Genomic DNA, 16,745 nt, shown 5'->3' on the forward strand with positions numbered 1-16,745 from the left:
AATAACAAAACATCAGATCTTTTAAAAATACAAAACAAAACACAAGGCTGCGCCGTCATATTTATACATTCTATTAATAATACAGTCATATTTCTACATTCTATTAATAATAGTCATATTTATACATTCTATTAATAATAGTCATATTTATACATTCTATTAATAATACAGTCATATTTATACATTCTATTAATAATACAAAGCCTCTATACAAGCAGGGCTGTGCCCTGCCCCCGCTAATAGTGTGCAGGGCTCTCTCCTGCTTCCCTGCTGCAGGCTCTCTTACAACCGTATTGTCAATAAAATGCACAGTACTACTACATTTATAATACTTTTCATTGTACTGTCAATGAAATTTGATTTCAGTGTTACTGTAGCTTCAGTAGAAACTCAGTATGCATTTGGCATTATTTTATTACTGTAATGTCAAGCTTGGCAAATGTGTGTGATATTCTTTGAGCGCTGGATGCGGAAGCAGGTATCTTGTTTGTTTATGTCCGTGTTATGTCTGTGTTGAAGGGACTATCTATCTGACTATCTGTACAGATCCGCCTCCTTTTTTTTTTTTCGGCTGCTATCGGTCTCACTCAGCCATTGAAAGCTTTTCTCTGCTTTTTCCTGAGAAAAAATGACTAGAGACCTGCGCTTGACGTCTTTTTGATGATGTCGGACCGGAAAGGGAAAATTGTAATGCTGGACCTGGTCCGCAAAGGGTTAAACTTTTTCAACAGATAAAATCCTATGATATTATAAATTTATTAAAAGAAATTCTGTGTTCCTTCAATAGTAAAGCCACTCCTGTTATAATGCCAGATTGCATTTGTCCCTTGAATGCCCTTCATAACACTGTATTTAAATAGATACATAATTATTTTTTCAGCAGCTACTAAACAGAATCCGGTCTGCTGCCATGGACAGTGTGAAGATGGAATCTGTCCAGATTAAAGAGGAGTTTTCTGAACTTGAACCTGCCCCCATTAGAGTGGAGTTCTCTGGGCTGGCTTCCCTCCCCATTAAACAGGAGCTCTGTGAGATGCAATGTGACAGCAGTCAGCCAGAGGTCTCTGAGATTAAAGCTGAGCACAATGAATTGGAGATCCCCCAGACAGAAGAACCCCTTCCTGTTAAACAAGAAGAGGTGCTGGAAACTGTCCGTATTAAACAGGAGCCCCCTGAAGTAGAGTTTGACCACATGGAACCAGGGAAGGAAGAATCCGAGGACTTCAAACCAAACATCCCTGAGCTGGAGCCTGTACGCCTGCGGGAGTGTAGCGTGGTGCTGGAGAGAATCTGCGTGAGAGAGCAAGGCGCTGGAGAGGAAGGCTCTCCCAACAGCACGCAAGGAGGTGGAAAGGAAGACGGGCGCTCCCATTCAGAATGCAGTCTAGCAGGTGAGTGACTCCCAGTAGCTGTGACATTGTCATTCTAGATTGCGTGAAATCCACAGTGTGGTTGAAAGAGAGGGAGCATATTAGTTAGATTACTTTAAAACCTGTCCAATCCGGCATCGCTTGGGACTGGAAAGTGGTGCCGGATTAGAGAGTTACTGTAAAACATTGAATACTGACCTAAAGGTAAAATGACAAAACTATCTGAACACTAAACAACTGTGTTACTGTACATACACAGTGTAATAAACACAGTAATGCTTCAGCAAACTCTTCACCTGTTATTATCACAAGCCTGTTTAACCCATTCCCATAGAAAGACCTTCACGTGCTCGTACTGTACCTGCATGAGGATTCAGGTGCATCTTGCTGCATTCAGGGTCTCTCACTGTTGGCTCTTTTGAGTTAGTGGCATACATGATGTTACAATTTACTAATAATTTGAAGGTATCTGGTTTTAAAACGTCATCATTTTTTCGATGTAGTATTAGAAATTTTAGGGTTGCCTCCCGTGTGTACGATTTATTGATTTAAAGGCAGCAAAATATGGAAATTGCACGTTCCTTTTCAAGAGTATGTCAACATCATTTTAAAAGGTTTACAAAACTTGAAAATGTCGCTGAATTTGTTGCGCAAGCTTGTTTTCAAAAAAAACTTTTTGTCTGCTTCCGTTTTGCAGCCAGCACTTTTACAGAACATTGCTACGTTTTTAAAGATGGTTTCAGTAGTGTCTTGAGTTTCAATGTTTGAATGCCGTTTGACCTTTGTCGTACCGCAAAATCTTCCAAGGTTAGCTCAAAGATATTCTATTTAAAAGAATAGAAATAAATAGAATATCTATGGTTAGCTGTACATGAGGCAATGCAGTGAAAACAAGCATCCATATTTAAACGAGGTATTCTCAACGCAGTAATAAGCTTTTTTTTTTTTTTTTTGGTATTTGCTTGACAGACAGCCTTCTGCACGGCAGCTTAGAAGTAACAAGTTATTACAAGAAGCTGAGAAACCAGCAATACAGCTGTTGTGTTTCTGTTTGTTTCTGTTTGCACTTTTTGTAACATGAAACACTTTGTGCAGTTGTTGTGCACAGTGTGTGTTTCTGTAGGTTGTGTACGCATGTTTGCTTTGTATTTGTACTGTATAGACTACGTGCAACTACTGTTAAAATATAATCTACTAAAAGTACTCACCTTCACAGCACCATACTTTTTCAGTCTTGGCTACTTTGCTCTGCTGCGTAGAGGAGGTAGAGCCAGTCTTCTAGTGCAGGCGGAGCGGAGAGGTCGAGTGGGGGTGTAGGGAGAGATGAGGGTCTGGAGGTAGCTGGGTGCAGTCTGCTCAAGGCATCTGTAGGCGAGTACAAGAGTCTTGAACTGGATGCGAGCGATGATCGGGAGCCAGTGGAGTGAGCGGAGTAGTGGAGTTGCGTGGGAGAAGCGAGGCAGAGAGAACACCAGGCGAGCAGTGGAGTTCTGGATGAGCTGAGCGGACGGGTGGTGGTAGTCTAGGCGGGAGAGTACCAGGGCCTGGACCAGGAGCTGGGTGGCGTAGTTGGTGAGGAAGGGTCGGAATCTTCTGATGTTGCTCAGGAAGAATCGGCAAGTGCGTGCCAGAGTGGAGATGTGCTGGGAATCAGAGAGGCAGGGGTCCAGGGTGACTCCGAGGTTCTTAGCGGAGGAAGAGGGAGAGAGTGTGGTAGATTCCAGAGGAACAGAGATAGAGAGATCAGAGGAGGGGGAGGAGTAGGGAGAGAAAAGGAGGTCATAAAATACCATGATGAGAGAGATATAATTGTAATCTAATGCTGATATAATTGTAATCTGGGTTTGTCAGGGGCAATAGATCTGAAACATTACAGGAGAACTTCAAACTCAGATTTTGATCCCAGGGATCGGTTTCACCAGCATCAGTCTTTACTGACTTTGCTTTCACACATAAAGGCTTTAAGTTTAACTTTGCATTTTTAAACTGGTGTAACCCAGAGCAAACCCCACAGATAAAATGCACATACTTTAATCCACTTCACCACCTAGCCACATGCCCTAAGCCTACAAGCAGTCCCTCTTACTTTCTTTCCTGTTCATATTTTCCAGGTTCCAGTCCAGCAGCTAAAGCGAGGGCGGGCGGTGGAGAATATCCTGACTGTGGGAAAGGTTTAACCCAGTTAGGAAACCTGAAAACACACCAGCGAATTCATACAGGAGAGAAACTGTATAGCTGCTCTGACTGTGGAAAGAATTTCAGTGGTTCAGGAACCCTAATAAGACACCAGCGAATTCACACAGGAGAGAAACCGTATTGCTGCTCTGACTGTGGGAAGAGTTTCATTCAGTCAGAACACCTGAAAAGACACCAGCGAATTCACACTGGAGAGAAACCATTTTGCTGCTCTGACTGTGGGATGAGTTTCAATCAGTCAGGAGACATGAAAAAACACCAACGAATTCACACTGGAGAGAAACCATTTTGCTGCTCTGACTGTGGGATGAGTTTCAGTTACAGAGGAGCCCTGAAAGCACACCAGCAAATTCATCTAGGATATAGCCTGTATTGCTGCTCTGACTGTGGGAAGAGTTTCAGTTTTTCAGGGTACCTGAAAACACACCAGCGAATTCACAAAGGAGAGAAACCGTATTGCTGCTCTGACTGTGGGAAGAGTTTCAGTCAGTCAGGAGCCTTGAAAAAACACCAGCGAATTCACACTAGAGAGAAACCATATATCTGCTCTGACTGTGGGAAGAGTTTCAGCCACACAGAATCCCTGAAAACACACCAGCGAATTCATACAGGAGAGAAACCGTATTGCTGCTCTGACTGTGGGAAGAGTTTCAGTCAGTCAGGAGACATGAAAACACACCAGCGAATTCACACTGGAGAGAAACCATATATCTGCTCTGACTGTGGGAAGAGTTTCAGTCACACAGTATCCCTGAAGGCACACCAGCGAATTCATACAGGAGAGAAACCATATTGCTGCTCTGACTGTGGAAAGAGTTTCCGTTTTAAAACCAATCTTCATACACACCAACGAATTCACACAGGAGAGAAACCGTATCACTGCTCTGACTGTGGGAAGAGTTTCCGTACTAAAAATGACCTTCGAGTACACCAACGAACTCATACAGGAGAGAAACCGTATTGGTGCTCTGACTGTGGCAAGCACTTCCGTCAGGCAGGAGCTCTGAAATCACACCAGAGACGAAGCCCATGTTCATTCAGATCGAAACCTTAACCTTTCATTATGAGTCCCTGTGTAATTTACTGTTTTGTGTATCGCTCTAGAGCTTGAGATTTAAATGGTCAAAATGCTGTTCAGCTCTCTTGCACTGTGACTGTGTCAGAAAGTGGGCGGAGACGCGGACGCGTCACAAGAGGCTTCTCTGCTGTCAGTTTAACTCAGGCTGTCAATGCAGTCAGTGCCTGGGAGCGGGAATATGCAGAAAGGAAACTATTCTGCACCTCATCTGATGGACGAGTCAGGAGAAATTGATAACTCAGTGTGGGGAATGAGTTTCAGGGTTTAGCATTTAAACTGCATAGACTTGAAAATAAATACATTGATGGGAACGAGTATCCCGACCCCGGTATGTAGCATCCCAGAGACAAGACTGCACCGTCCTTACTGGACAACCGCCTGGAGGGTTTGTCTTGTACATTTTGTCACGTTTCTAGAATAAATGAATCACATCAATGATTGAATATTTTGCAATGTGCATTGTCCATGCTTTTATTTTACACTGCTTTTGTAAACTGCATCATATAATACAAGTGTAGCACGCATGTGCACGGGTCATAGGTACAGAAACTCAGACAGGTTTTATCCCGGCGCTTTCTTGCTCTTTTGCAGAGTTGGACCTTAAGAGTAGTTAAAGGGCTCCTCTGTGGGATGATTGTGTGGCACCTGCAGATTTACAAGGGAGTGGAGAAATGTGTAACATTGTAGAGCTTACCAGGAATAGGCCCCGGTAGCCATGGCGACTTGAGGTGAAATGGCCTGATCACCATAGTAACACCAATATGTATTGGGGGAGAACGCCTCTCCCGAATTCCTGAGCTTTGGAGGCCCTGAATAAACAAGATCGGGTTGCACCTGGACTCCAAGGTCAGAGGTTGAAGATGAATAATCCTTTGTGCTAGGGTTAGGTTTTCAGTAAGAAGAGAGAGTTACGGGTAACAGCCTTACGAGAGCTCTTCACAATATTCAACAGGGACACCCCATAGTTTGATCAACATTGTAAGAAACTTAAATAAATCAAAAGGCCATAAAGAGAAACTCGACCAACTGGGTTGCAATCGAAGAAAGGAAAAGTCAACGAATGTTGAACCAATAATGAATGAACTGATTCAGCCTGCTGCCACTGGTCAAATTTACAGCAAGAGTTTTCCAATCCACTGAGCGAGTCTGGGTTGTGTGACCAGGAATACAAGCAAATCCTACAGGCCTCTGACGCTGGGAAATTGAACCACAGACATAATACATGTAACGGTGTTCAGTTTAAGGGCCGTGGAGTCTAACTGAAGGATGTATAAATAAACAACAGATTGCTAAAGAATGAATTACGATTTCGTAATATCCTATTAGAATTTACTGAGTTTATTGTTCTTTCCTGACTCATATATATTGAAACAATTCTAACTTGCATCGATTGCAAGACAAAGGAAACTTCTGGAGTGGAAATGTAGCTGTGCTGGACAGCAGCTGGAATTGAGTTCAAAACCAGTATAAATATGAGTAGTGTTAGAGCTCTTGTGAGATCAGAGAAAGAATAGAACACTGCACCCCTCTGCATCTCCAAGTAAGAGAGTGCATGTCAATACCTCCCTGCATTGCTTGCTGTTCCCTGTTTAATAAAGCATTGGTATTAAACTCTTGTATTGAGTGCATTATTCTGTGTTAACCCATTCCAGAGACTCAGCCCCAAGTGTTTAGTTTAGGCTCAAACTTCTTCCACACATTGTAATTGTTAGATAAACAGAATACCACTTATGTAATCACAGAAGGGTTTTGTCCACTGGAGTTAGGATGTGTTGCAATGGAGCTGCAATGACTCATGCTGGAGGCTCATTGCACCATTATTAAAATATGAATGCAGTGTCCAGTGTGATAAGAGATTAGAGAAGACTGCTGCTAGACTGTTGTAGTGTTTTATTATGATGATGATGATGATGATGATGATGATGATGATGTCAGTGCTCTGTGCAGTAAAGGGTTACCTGGAGGTGTTTTGTGCAACCGGTCCCTGGTTTTCATGAATTCTGTCTGATGACATTTAGAATGAATTAAAAACACACAAAACAAATGCACTGACTCGCTTCTTTAATATCACAAAAAATACAACACAAAACAGCCACATATAAAAAGCATCATTACATTTAGATTTGAATACAACACAAAACAGACACATATAAAAAGCATCATTACATTTAGATTTGAATACAACACAAAACAGACACATATAAAAAGCATCATTACATTTAGATTTGAATACAACACAAAACAGACACATATAAAAAGCATCATTACATTTAGATTTGAATACAACACAAAACAGACACATATAAAAAGCATCATTACATTTAGATTTGAATACAACACAAAACAGACACATATAAAAAGCATCATTACATTTAGATTTGAATACAACACAAATCAGCCACATATAAAAAGCATCATTACATTTAGATTTGAATACAACACAAAACAGCCACATATAAAAAGCATCATTACATTTAGATTTGAATACAACACAAAACAGACACATATAAAAAGCATCATTACATTTAGATTTGAATACAACACAAAACAGACACATATAAAAAGCATCATTACATTTAGATTTGAATACAACACAAAACAGACACATATAAAAAGCATCATTACATTTAGATTTGAATACAACACAAAACAGACACATATAAAAAGCATCATTACATTTAGATTTGAATACAACACAAAACAGCCACATATAAAAAGCATCATTGCATTTAGATTTGCTCCCCCAGTCATACATGTATATTAATACAGTTAAGAATAAAATGTGTTAGAAAACAATGGATCACCATCTCAAATTCACAACCAAAGAACATTCTGCATTGAAATGGAGTTAAAAAATGTTTTACTGACTATACCTTACTACTACTTATCGTTTGCATGATTTATTTTAATTGCAAATCTATATACTGCACTATTTCAGTTTTGTTACAGGATACATTAGTTTATCTCTAATGTAATCACAGTTCTACATATACACTGCCCCTGTTCTGAGGCTATGTCCCAAATTCTGGGCTTCTCTGCTGTTCCGAATTCAGCTGAGTTTATGGGATGTTCTGCTCTACAGATGACAGCCCAGTTTCTAAGTCATGCTCAGTTTACAATAAAAATGTTCAACAGAACTGGATCGTGAATTCATTTAAGAGTAACCTTTAGTACATGAATCAAAGTTGTCAACTTTTTTTTGACTCTCCCCAAATTTGAATTAGAAACAGAAATAACATTTAAATGTAAAAAAAGCGTATTTCTTTATTACAATGAAAAAACTGCATTGCACTGAAATAGATACAGTACTGAAAATGCAGGTGTTTTCCTTTATTAAAGGTTAATATCAAAATACATTTTGAAAAGGAACATGGTATTTCAAAAAAAATCAATATACAGTCATGTGTAGCGGTTTATCAGACCTCAATATGAATAGAATAGTGGAATTCAACATATTTTATAAACCTATTACATGCAAAAAAATAAATAAATACAAACATACAAAAAAGGCCTATATCTGCTGTTTAACACATGGGTTTTAAGAGACCAGCGCCCTTCAACAACTTAACATGGATATTATTGGATTGCATTGGTCAAATAGTCCTCATCTATTCCTGATAGTTATACTGTAGGCTAGCGTTGCTTGCAGCATTTCTGTGCAACTGCAAGATGTTTTTGCAGAATTCTACATGTAAGATTTCTGTATTCCAATTACTGTATTCACAGTTTAGAGTGGGTCTCCAAACTTCACTGCCGTGTAAAAGGATTGGTTGTATAACTCTCTCACAATGTTAAAATGCCTCTACGCTTTCCCACTCGTGTTGACGTCATATTCCTCCAACAGAGAAGAACCAATCAAAACGCGAGACTGTTAAGCAGTTCCACCCCCAAAACCGGGGCTGCGTCATACCTCCGCGTCTTTTCAAAGAGAAGAACAACAACAAACGCCAGAAATTTAAAAGAAAAAAGATTGAGCTCCGCAGAGTTGTTTTTAATTTATTTAACATTTTGTTGCGCGCCACTTGACAAGGCGTGGACGATAAATAATAAAAAGTGAGTTCCATGTTGTTGTTTTTAATTGGTGTTTGGTTGTTCTCGACGCAGTGGTGTTTTGCTGTTAGCCGCGGGTTTTTCAGCCGGTCAGTGTTTCTGTGCAGCGCAGGTATGTGATGTTCTCGTCATGGGTAGCTAGTAATGTCAGCGCGGTGTTGATGTGGTTTAACCTGCTGAACTCGGATGCGCGCAACCTCTCGATGCTCTCCTAGTGTCTGGGATAAATCCCGACTGAACTGAACAGATACTGTACGAAACTACACGTGATTGTAGATTCATATTGAATAGAAACTACATGGAAACGCATTGCGCGCTGAGAGATAAGCACGTCTGTCTGTGTTAATCACTTTATAAAACATAATGTTCTTGATTACTCTATTTTATTATTTATTTATTTATTTTAACTGCAGATGCCTTAAACTAAATGATATAGACGCGGTTGTTTTAAACTAAATGATACAGACGCGGTTGTTTTAAACTAAATGATATAGACGCGGTTGTTTTAAACTAAATGATACAGACGCGGTTGTTTTAAACTAAATGATATAGACGCGGTTGTTTTAAACTAAATGATACAGACGCGGTTGTTTTAAACTAAATGATATAGACGCGGTTGTTTTAAACTAAATGATATAGACGCGGTTGTTTTAAACTAAATGATACAGACGCGGTTGTTTTAAACTAAATGATATAGACGCGGTTGTTTTAAACTAAATGATATAGACGCGGTTGTTTTAAACTAAATGATATAGACGCGGTTGTTTTAAACTAAATGATACAGACGCGGTTGTTTTAAACTAAATGATATAGACGCGGTTGTTTTAAACTAAATGATACAGACGCGGTTGTTTTAAACTAAATGATACAGACGCGGTTGTTTTAAACTAAATGATACAGACGCGGTTGTTTTAAACTAAATGATACAGACGCGGTTGTTTATGTTATTTTGACAAAAAGTATTTAGAGTGTCGCGCTACAGGAAGTGGCTGAAAACCGGTGTAGGTGCAGAACGTGATACATCATCAGAATGTGATACTGGTACCAAAACTTGACCCGTGTGACATCAAAAAATGGTACGCTGTCAATGTTGTGATTGACTGCTGCACAAATCACTAGGAACAAGACAAATTTGTGGTTCACCCACAAAATGGTATATGTTTACAATGTTAGATAAGCCAACTAACAAAACTGAAACAAATATATCCGAACAGCTTGCACAATCTACAATAAAGCTAGTTGACTGGCAGAGACTGAAGCCGCTCGTCAGTTTGACTGGCAGCAATAGGTCTGTGACGGGCCTCTAGACCCCGCCCTTTAAAGGCACAGCCAATCGAATGAGTGCGTGATTGGACAGTTCCAGGCTTGTTAACAAAGCAAGTCTGCGATGGAGGGAGGATTTGTTTATTTCCTTTTCATGCATGATTCTGATTGGCTGCCTCGTGTGTTCATCGACATGAAAGCACAATGCAAAGTCTAGTCTAGATCTGCCAGTCTGGTCTTAGTTTAATAAAATGTATATAGAAATGTGGAAATACATTTTATTAAAGTAACAGATAAAATCCTATGATTTTATAAATTTTTTACAAGAAATTTTATGTTCCTTCAATAGTAAAGCCACTCCTGCTATTAAGGCCAGATTGTGTTTGTCACTTGAATGCCCTTCATAACAGTGTATTTAAATAAATACTTTTCCTTCAGCAGCTACTAAACAGAATCCCGTGTGCTGCCATGGACAGTGTGGAGATGGAATCTGTCCAGATTAAAGAGGAGTTCCCTGAACTTGAACTTGTCCCCATTAGAGTGGAGTTCTCTGGGCTGGCTTCCCTCCCCATTAAACAGGAGCTCTGTGAGATGCAATGTGACAGCAGTCAGCCAGAGGACTCTGACATTAAAGCTGAGCACAATGAATTGGAGATCCCCCAGATGGAAGAATCCCTTCCTGTGAAACAAGAAGAGGTGCTGGAAACTGTCCATATTAAACAGGAGCCCCCTGAAGTAGAGTTTGACCACATGGAACCAGTGAAGGAAGAATCCGAGGACTTCAAACCAAACATCCCTGAGCTGGAGCCTGTACGCCTGCGGGAGTGTAGTGTGGTGCTGGAGAGAATCTACATGAGAGAGCAAGGCGCTGGAGAGGAAGGCTCTCCCAACAGCATGCAAGGAGGTGGAAAGGAAGACGGGCGCTCCCATTCAGAATGCAGTCTAGCAGGTGAGTGACTCCCAGTAGCTGTGACATTGTCATTCTAGATTGCGTGAAATCCACAGTGTGGTTGAGAGGGAGGGAGCATATTGGTTAGATTACTTTAAAACCTGTCCAATCCGGCATCGCTTGGGACTGGAAAGTGGTGCCGGATTAGAGAGTTACTGTAAAACATTGAATACTGACCTAAAGGTAAAATGACTAAACTATTTGAACATTAAATAGCTGTATTACTGTACATACACAGTGTAATAAACACAGTAATGCTTCAGCAAACTCTTCACCTGTTATTATCACAAGCCTGTTTAACCCATTCCCATAGAAAGACCTTCACGTGCTCGTACTGTACCTGCATGAGGATTCAGGTGCTTTCTGCTGCATTCAGGGTCTCTCACTGTTAGCTCTTTTGAGTTGGTGTTTTGTTCAGCTTTTCTTTCAAGAGATCGCTCGCTGTGTGGACGATCAGATGTATTTGCTGTTCAACAACTGCACAATTCAGAATGGCGCCGGCTGGACATGGTAGTGTATACACAACATCAGACAGAAGGGACAGATTCCAGAATAGCCAGGTTCTGGATTGTAGAGGGGATCACACCATTCATTTCAATAGGGATTAGATCGGGACCCCAAAAACATACCGAATTAGAATGCTGGTTTGTAGAGGGGCTGGATTAGACAGGGCTCTACAGCTATGGACAAAAGCTTTGCATCTCCTACAATTGTAGGATTGAGGTAGCATTTAAAAATATATAAACATCATTTAGACCTTTTATTTAGCATCATGTAAACAAAGAAATGACATATTGCAAAATTCTACCAGAAGCCAGAATAGTATCACAGTATTTCCTGTTAGATTTCGAAATGTCACATTATATAATGTTTATTTATTTATTTTTGTCTCAATCCTCAAATTCTAGTTGTTTCTAATCTTTTGTCTGTTGTGTAGGTTGCTGATGCATTTACAGTCTGTGTAACTGTATAAAATAAACTGCTTGTGCTTCTGTCTGTGTACTGGAGTCCTGTAACCCACTGTGTTGGGATTCAATTATAGGAATGATAAATAGAGAGAATTGAATTAACAAAACCCATAAACCCTGCATGTGTAATGTAATGCTATGGCATGGGGCTGCACATTTCTAATGCACCGTGATGTATATCTGTACAACAATAAACAAGATGATTCCAAACAGCGAGAGGGAGCCGTTCCAGTCTCCAAGCACATCATTGACAGATTATACTACATTACACTACAGTTCTATGTATGCATCTGTACATAATCCAAGATAGAAAAGTCATAAAATGCCTCGATGAGAAATTGTAGCGTGTGTTAGAGGAAATAGACCTGAAACATTACAGGAGAACTTCACAGTCAGATTTTGATCCCAGGGCTCGGTTTCACCAGCATCAGTCTTTACTGACTTTGCTTTCACACAGAAAGGCTTTATGTTTAACTTTGCATTTTTAAACTGGTGTAACTCAGAGGAAACCCCACAGCTAAAATGCACACACTTTAATCCAGGGGTTCCAAACAGCACCACCTTCGGGCCGCGGGTGCAATGACATTCTATGTGTTTTTTTCTATTAATAACGATAAGCAGCCGTCGGCAGCAGCTGTAATTATAGAAAAATAAAGTGTAGCAAGGGAGTATCGGCGGACTGTCAATCAAAGCAGAAATTCACAAATCAGAGCTAACAGATTGCCTTCCTGTAGGCGGGATGTAGAGCGAGAGCTCTGGCAATAGGGCGGTGTTGAGGTCATGTGATCGCTCTGCTGGCAGATGTAAAAAGTGTGTTCAGTATTCATAACATTACAATATGTCGAATCCGCCACCAAAGAATACGTTTTGCAAAGTATAAAGAACAGAAAAGGCAGCTGCAGGAGTTTGAATGCATTTGTACCACGGGCTCAGCTTTGAGGAGCTGGAATGGGTTTTTTTCTTTTGTAGAAACGTTTCCATACAAACTTTTATAATAACATTCATTTACAATTGATGCCAATGATGAATACGTTTTTGTCACTAAGTAGCTATTAACATTTAAAATATTGCGTGCTTTGATGTATGTTTCAATATTAACTAAATCAAGTTATGAATCAAACTAAGTCTTTTTGCATGCCGGTAATTGATTTATTAAAATGTTTTGTTATACTGCTATTTTATACAGACGTCTTAAAATAACGCTAGAATATTTTTTGTTGAAACATTATAATAATTATTATACAAAGGTACCTAATTAAAAGGTTGATAAAAACGTCTGTTTAATCTTTGCAATTTATTGTATTCACTAAAATTAAAGTGTTTGAATTTTTAACTCTGTGCATATTCTATGTGATTTCCATCTTTCACATTATTTATTCAAATGAATAAAGGACGGTTTAGATTAGCTTTATTTATAATGTTACAGGTTTAAACATAGAAAATGTTTTTAATTTGACATTTTCCCAAGGAGTGCTAATAGTGGGCCGCAGTGCCTGATGCAGCTGAACAGGTAGGCCTTGGGGGGGGGGGGGTCGGAATTGGGAACCCCTGCTTTAATCCACTCCTCCACCTAGCCACATGTCCTAAGCCTACAAGCAGTCCCTCTTACTTTCTTTCCTGTTCATATTTTCCAGGTTCCAGTCCAGCAGCAGGCAGTGGAAAATATCCTGATTGTGGGAAAGGTTTCACCCAGTTAGGACACCTGAAAACACACCAGCAAATTCACACAGGAGAGAAACTGTATCGCTGCTCTGACTGTGGAAAGAGTTTCAGTCGGTTACGAAGCCTGAAAACACACCAACGAATTCACACAGGAGAGAAACCGCATGGTTGCTCTGACTGTGGGATGAGTTTCAGTCAATCAGGACACCTGAAAGCACACCAGCGAATTCACACAGGAGAGAAACCATATTGCTGCTCTGACTGTGGGAAGAGTTTCAGGGAAAGAGGAACCCTGAGAAATCACGAGCGAATTCACACAGGAGAGAAACCGTATTGCTGCTCTGACTGTGGGAAGAGTTTCAGTCAATCAGGAGCCCTGAAAGCACACCAGCAAATTCACACAGGAGAGAAACCGTATTGCTGCTCTGACTGTGGGAAGAGTTTCAGTCTGTTAGGACACCTGAAATCACACCAGCAAATTCACACAGGAGAGAAACCGTATTGCTGCTCTGACTGTGGGAAGAGTTTCAGTCAATCAGGACACCTGAAATCACACCAGCAAATTCACACAGGAGAGAAACCGTATTGCTGCTCTGACTGTGGGAAGAGTTTCAGAGTTTCAGAACAACTGAAAAGACACCAGCGAATTCATACAGGAGAGAAACCGTATAGCTGCTCTGACTGTGGGAAGAGTTTCAGAGTTTCAGAACATCTGATAGCACACCAGCGAATTCACACAGGAGAGAAACCGTATCGCTGCTCTGACTGTGGGAAGAGTTTCAGTCAGTTAGCAGCCCTAAGAAAACATGAGCGAATTCACACAGGAGAGAAACCGTATCACTGCTCTGACTGTGGAGAGAGTTTCAGAGAAAGAGGAACCCTGACAAAACATGAGCGAATTCACACAGGAGAGAAACCGTATTTCTGCTCTGACTGTGGGAAGAGTTTCAGAGTTTCAGAACAACTGAAAACACACCAGCGAATTCATACAGGAGAGAAACCGTATTGCTGCTCTGACTGTGGGAAGAGTTTCAGTCAGTTAAGTAACCTCAAACAACACACCAGCAAACTCACACAGGAGAGAAATTGTACCAGTGCTCTGACTGTGGAAACAGTTTCAACAAGTTAGGACATCTTCAAACACATCAGTGAATTCACAACGGATACAAACCCTAAGGACCATGTTCATTCAGAAAGAAACATTACCTTACATCAGCGCTCCAGATAAGGTTTTGGGTCTGGGAGTAACTTACCCTTTTAACACTGAGAGTAAAATGTTTTTCAGGGGGTAAAATGCAACATTACCTTGAAGTCCTGAGTAATCTCGATAAATACTGTACAATCTTTGATTATAATGGGTAGGCATTAAAAAAAAAAGCCTTCCATTTTAACTGCAGTGTTTCTTTGAACTACGGCACAACCACAGTTCTACAAGGTTCTTTATCGGCTCAGCGCATTTTTTTTCCAGGTATCACACTGACTCTGCAAATCAATTACATTATATTTTAACATTAACCTCTTTTGCGATACAGACGTACCCTGCACGTCATGATTAAAAACATGGTTAAAAATGTTTAAAAAACAGATATATCAATCTGGATTGCTGTTTTTTCACTCGGGGTGGTTCATTGAGGTGTTATTACACAACATATTAATGTCATTATATTACATAGATAAAATATATTTGATGTGATGCAGTTGTTAAATGTAATTTACAGCCTGTTTGAATGCAAGCAGTGGCCATCTTTGGCTTGCACTGGAAACAGCCAGAATGAATTTAAAACAATCTGTGTGTAACTTTCGTTTTCTTTTCAATGAGGATTGATAATAAAAAAAGTTTACCTTTTGATTAGTAGCTGTTTTATCGAGCTGTGCTTCATGAAATCAGCTTTGAAGTTACATACGACTATTTGTCTATGTCTTGTTTTGTTCATGTGACAGAGAGGAAGATACTTCCTGCTCCTGACTGTATCATCGTGTGACACCATTGTAATGCACCGAGCGTGTGGGAGCTACTGTATCATCGTGTGACACCATTGTAATATACAGAGCGTGTGGGAGCTACTGTATCATCGTGTGACACCATTGTAATGTACAGAGCGTGTGGGAGCTACTGTATCATCGTGTGACACCATTGTAATGCACCGAGCGTGTGGGAGCTACTGTATCATCGTGTGACACCATTGTAATGTACAGAGTGTGTGGGAGCTACTGTATCATCGTGTGACACCATTGTAATGTACAGAGCGTGTGGGAGCTACTGTATCATCGTGTGACACCATTGTAATGTACAGAGCGTGTGGGAGCTACTGTATCATCGTGTGACACCATTGTAATGCACCGAGCGTGTGGGAGCTACTGTATCATCGTGTGACACCATTGTAATGCACCGAGCGTGTGGGAGCTACTGTATCATCGTGTGACACCATTGTAATGTACAGAGCGTGTGGGAGCTACTGTATCATCGTGTGACACCATTGTAATGTACAGAGCGTGTGGGAGCTACTGTATCATCGTGTGACTCCATTGTAATGTACAGAGCGTGTGGGAGCTACTGTATCATCGTGTGACACCATTGTATTGCACCGAGCGTGTGGGAGCTACTGTATCATCGTGTGACACCATTGTAATGTACAGAGCGTGTGGGAGCTACTGTATCATCGTGTGACACCATTGTAATGTACAGAGCGTTTGGGAGCTACTGTATCATCGTGTGACACCATTGTCATGCACCGAGCGTGTGGGAGCTACTGTATCATCGTGTGACACCATTGTAATGCACCGAGCGTGTGGGAGCTACTGTATCATCGTGTGACACCATTGTAATGCACCGAGCGTGTGGGAGCTACTGTATCATCGTGTGACACCATTGTAATGCACAGAGTGTGTGGGAGCTACTGTATCATCGTGTGACACCATTGTAATGCACCGAGCGTGTGGGAGCTACTGTATCATCGTGTGACACCATTGTAATGCACCGAGCGTGTGGGAGCTACTGTATCATCGTGTGACACCATTGTAATGTACAGTGTGGGAGCTACTGTACTTCCAACTTTTAAAAAAGTGTTGTAAACCCAGCGATCATAGGGTAAAAATAAACATTAGGAACCGTGTGTTTTTTGTATATAGCTACTCAATGCCATCATGAGAAAGATATAATTGTAATCTAATGCTGAGGAGAAAGATATATTGTAGGGTTTGTCAGGGGC

The 16,745-nt window shown here is 40.7% G+C and overlaps 1 protein-coding gene across 1 annotated transcript; it reads left to right on the forward strand.

Moving 5' to 3' along the window:
• The first annotated feature begins 451 nt into the window (after positions 1-451).
• On the forward strand, positions 452-16,035 carry LOC117433789 (zinc finger protein 271-like). Its single transcript, XM_059011087.1, has 3 exons — positions 452-1,391; positions 3,482-4,560; positions 13,568-16,035. The coding sequence occupies exons 1-3, from the start codon at positions 911-913 to the stop codon at positions 14,663-14,665; spliced, it is 2,658 nt and encodes an 885-aa protein (XP_058867070.1). The 5' UTR covers positions 452-910; the 3' UTR covers positions 14,666-16,035.
• The last annotated feature ends 710 nt before the right edge of the window (positions 16,036-16,745 follow it).

Source organism: Acipenser ruthenus, chromosome 41 (genome assembly GCF_902713425.1).
Source record: "Acipenser ruthenus chromosome 41, fAciRut3.2 maternal haplotype, whole genome shotgun sequence".
NCBI classification, from domain to species: domain Eukaryota; kingdom Metazoa; phylum Chordata; class Actinopteri; order Acipenseriformes; family Acipenseridae; genus Acipenser; species Acipenser ruthenus.